General features: G+C 64.8%; 1 protein-coding gene across 1 annotated transcript in view; it reads left to right on the top strand.

The window, feature by feature from the left end:
- HDAC5 (histone deacetylase 5) overlaps positions 1-1,263 on the top strand; it is a 21,613-nt gene that overhangs the window by 5,415 nt on the left and 14,935 nt on the right. Inside the window, 5 exon segments of the mRNA XM_021710202.1 lie at positions 2-86; positions 175-289; positions 572-702; positions 828-974; positions 1,059-1,171. Of these exon segments, the coding sequence (XP_021565877.1) occupies positions 2-86; positions 175-289; positions 572-702; positions 828-974; positions 1,059-1,171 (591 nt within the window).

Here is a 1,263-nt window from a genome sequence, read left to right as displayed (position 1 = left end):
GGAGAAGCAGCGGCAGGAGGAGCTGGAGAAGCAGCGGCTGGAGCAGCAGCTGCTCGTCCTGCGGAACAAGGAGAAGAGCAAAGAGAGTAAGGCGGGGCCTCGCGCCCTCCCGGCCCCCGCCCCGCCCCCGTTGCAGCAGCCCCAAGCACGGGTCTGCCCTTCCCTGTCTCGCAGGTGCCATCGCCAGCGCCGAGGTGAAGCTGAGGCTCCAGGAATTCCTCTTGTCCAAGACAAAGGAGCCCACACCCGGGGGCCTCAACCATTCCCTCCCACAGCATCCCAAATGCTGGTAAGGGCGTCGGGCGGGTGGTGGCGGGCCGAGGGGCGCTGCTCCCGGGCTGCCCAGCTCCAGGACGGTGTGGGGCTCCATGAAGGCCGCAGGCCCTCCTGGGAGGCCAGACTCCACTCCTCCATTTCTTTCCTCCCTTCCTCCCAGAGGTCCACATCCTTGTCCTTCTATTGGGCCGGGGTCAGGGGGTGGGGGTGGTTCTCCTAGAGGCAGACTGCCGTGTTCCAGGCCCAGCCGGCCAGGGGTAACCCAGGTCTGCTTCCATCCCACCCCCAACTCCAGGGGAGCCCACCATGCTTCTTTGGACCAGAGTTCCCCTCCCCAGAGTGGCCCCCCTGGGACACCTCCCTCCTACAAACTGCCTTTGCTTGGGCCCTACGACAGCCGAGACGACTTCCCCCTCCGCAAAACAGGTGAGTGGGTGTCCAGCCTGGCCTCCCCGACTGGAGGCAGAGGCGGGTGTGAGGAGGGGGCAGCCCAACCGTGGTGGGTGGGGCCAGGGCATGCGTGTGTCTGAGCCCATCCACCTTCTTTCCAGCCTCTGAGCCCAACTTGAAAGTGCGTTCGAGGCTAAAACAGAAGGTGGCTGAACGGAGAAGCAGCCCCCTCCTGCGTCGCAAGGATGGGACTGTTATTAGCACCTTTAAGAAGAGGGCTGTTGAGATCACTGGGGCCGGGCCTGGGGGTAAGGGCTGCTCTCACCTTGTTGTCCCATCTTGGGGAAGGGGTGGCTCAGAGCAGACCCAGGTGACAGCTGCTTCTTCCGCAGTGTCATCGGTGTGCAACAGCGCGCCAGGCTCTGGCCCCAGCTCTCCCAATGGTTCCCACAGCACCATCGCCGAGAACGGCTTTACTGGCTCCGTCCCCAACATCCCCACCGAGGTACAGGCCTGGCCTGGGGTGGGTGGGGTGGGCACGGGCTGCCCTCCCTTCCTTGGAAGCACATGTGCAGCCCCCTCGGGTCTGTTCTGGCT

The sequence above is a fragment of the Carlito syrichta genome, unplaced genomic scaffold, assembly GCF_000164805.1.
Source record: "Carlito syrichta isolate Samal-C Ts95f unplaced genomic scaffold, Tarsius_syrichta-2.0.1 Scaffold288286, whole genome shotgun sequence".
Taxonomy (NCBI): domain Eukaryota; kingdom Metazoa; phylum Chordata; class Mammalia; order Primates; family Tarsiidae; genus Carlito; species Carlito syrichta.
This window is presented reverse-complemented; position numbering and strand designations above follow the sequence as displayed.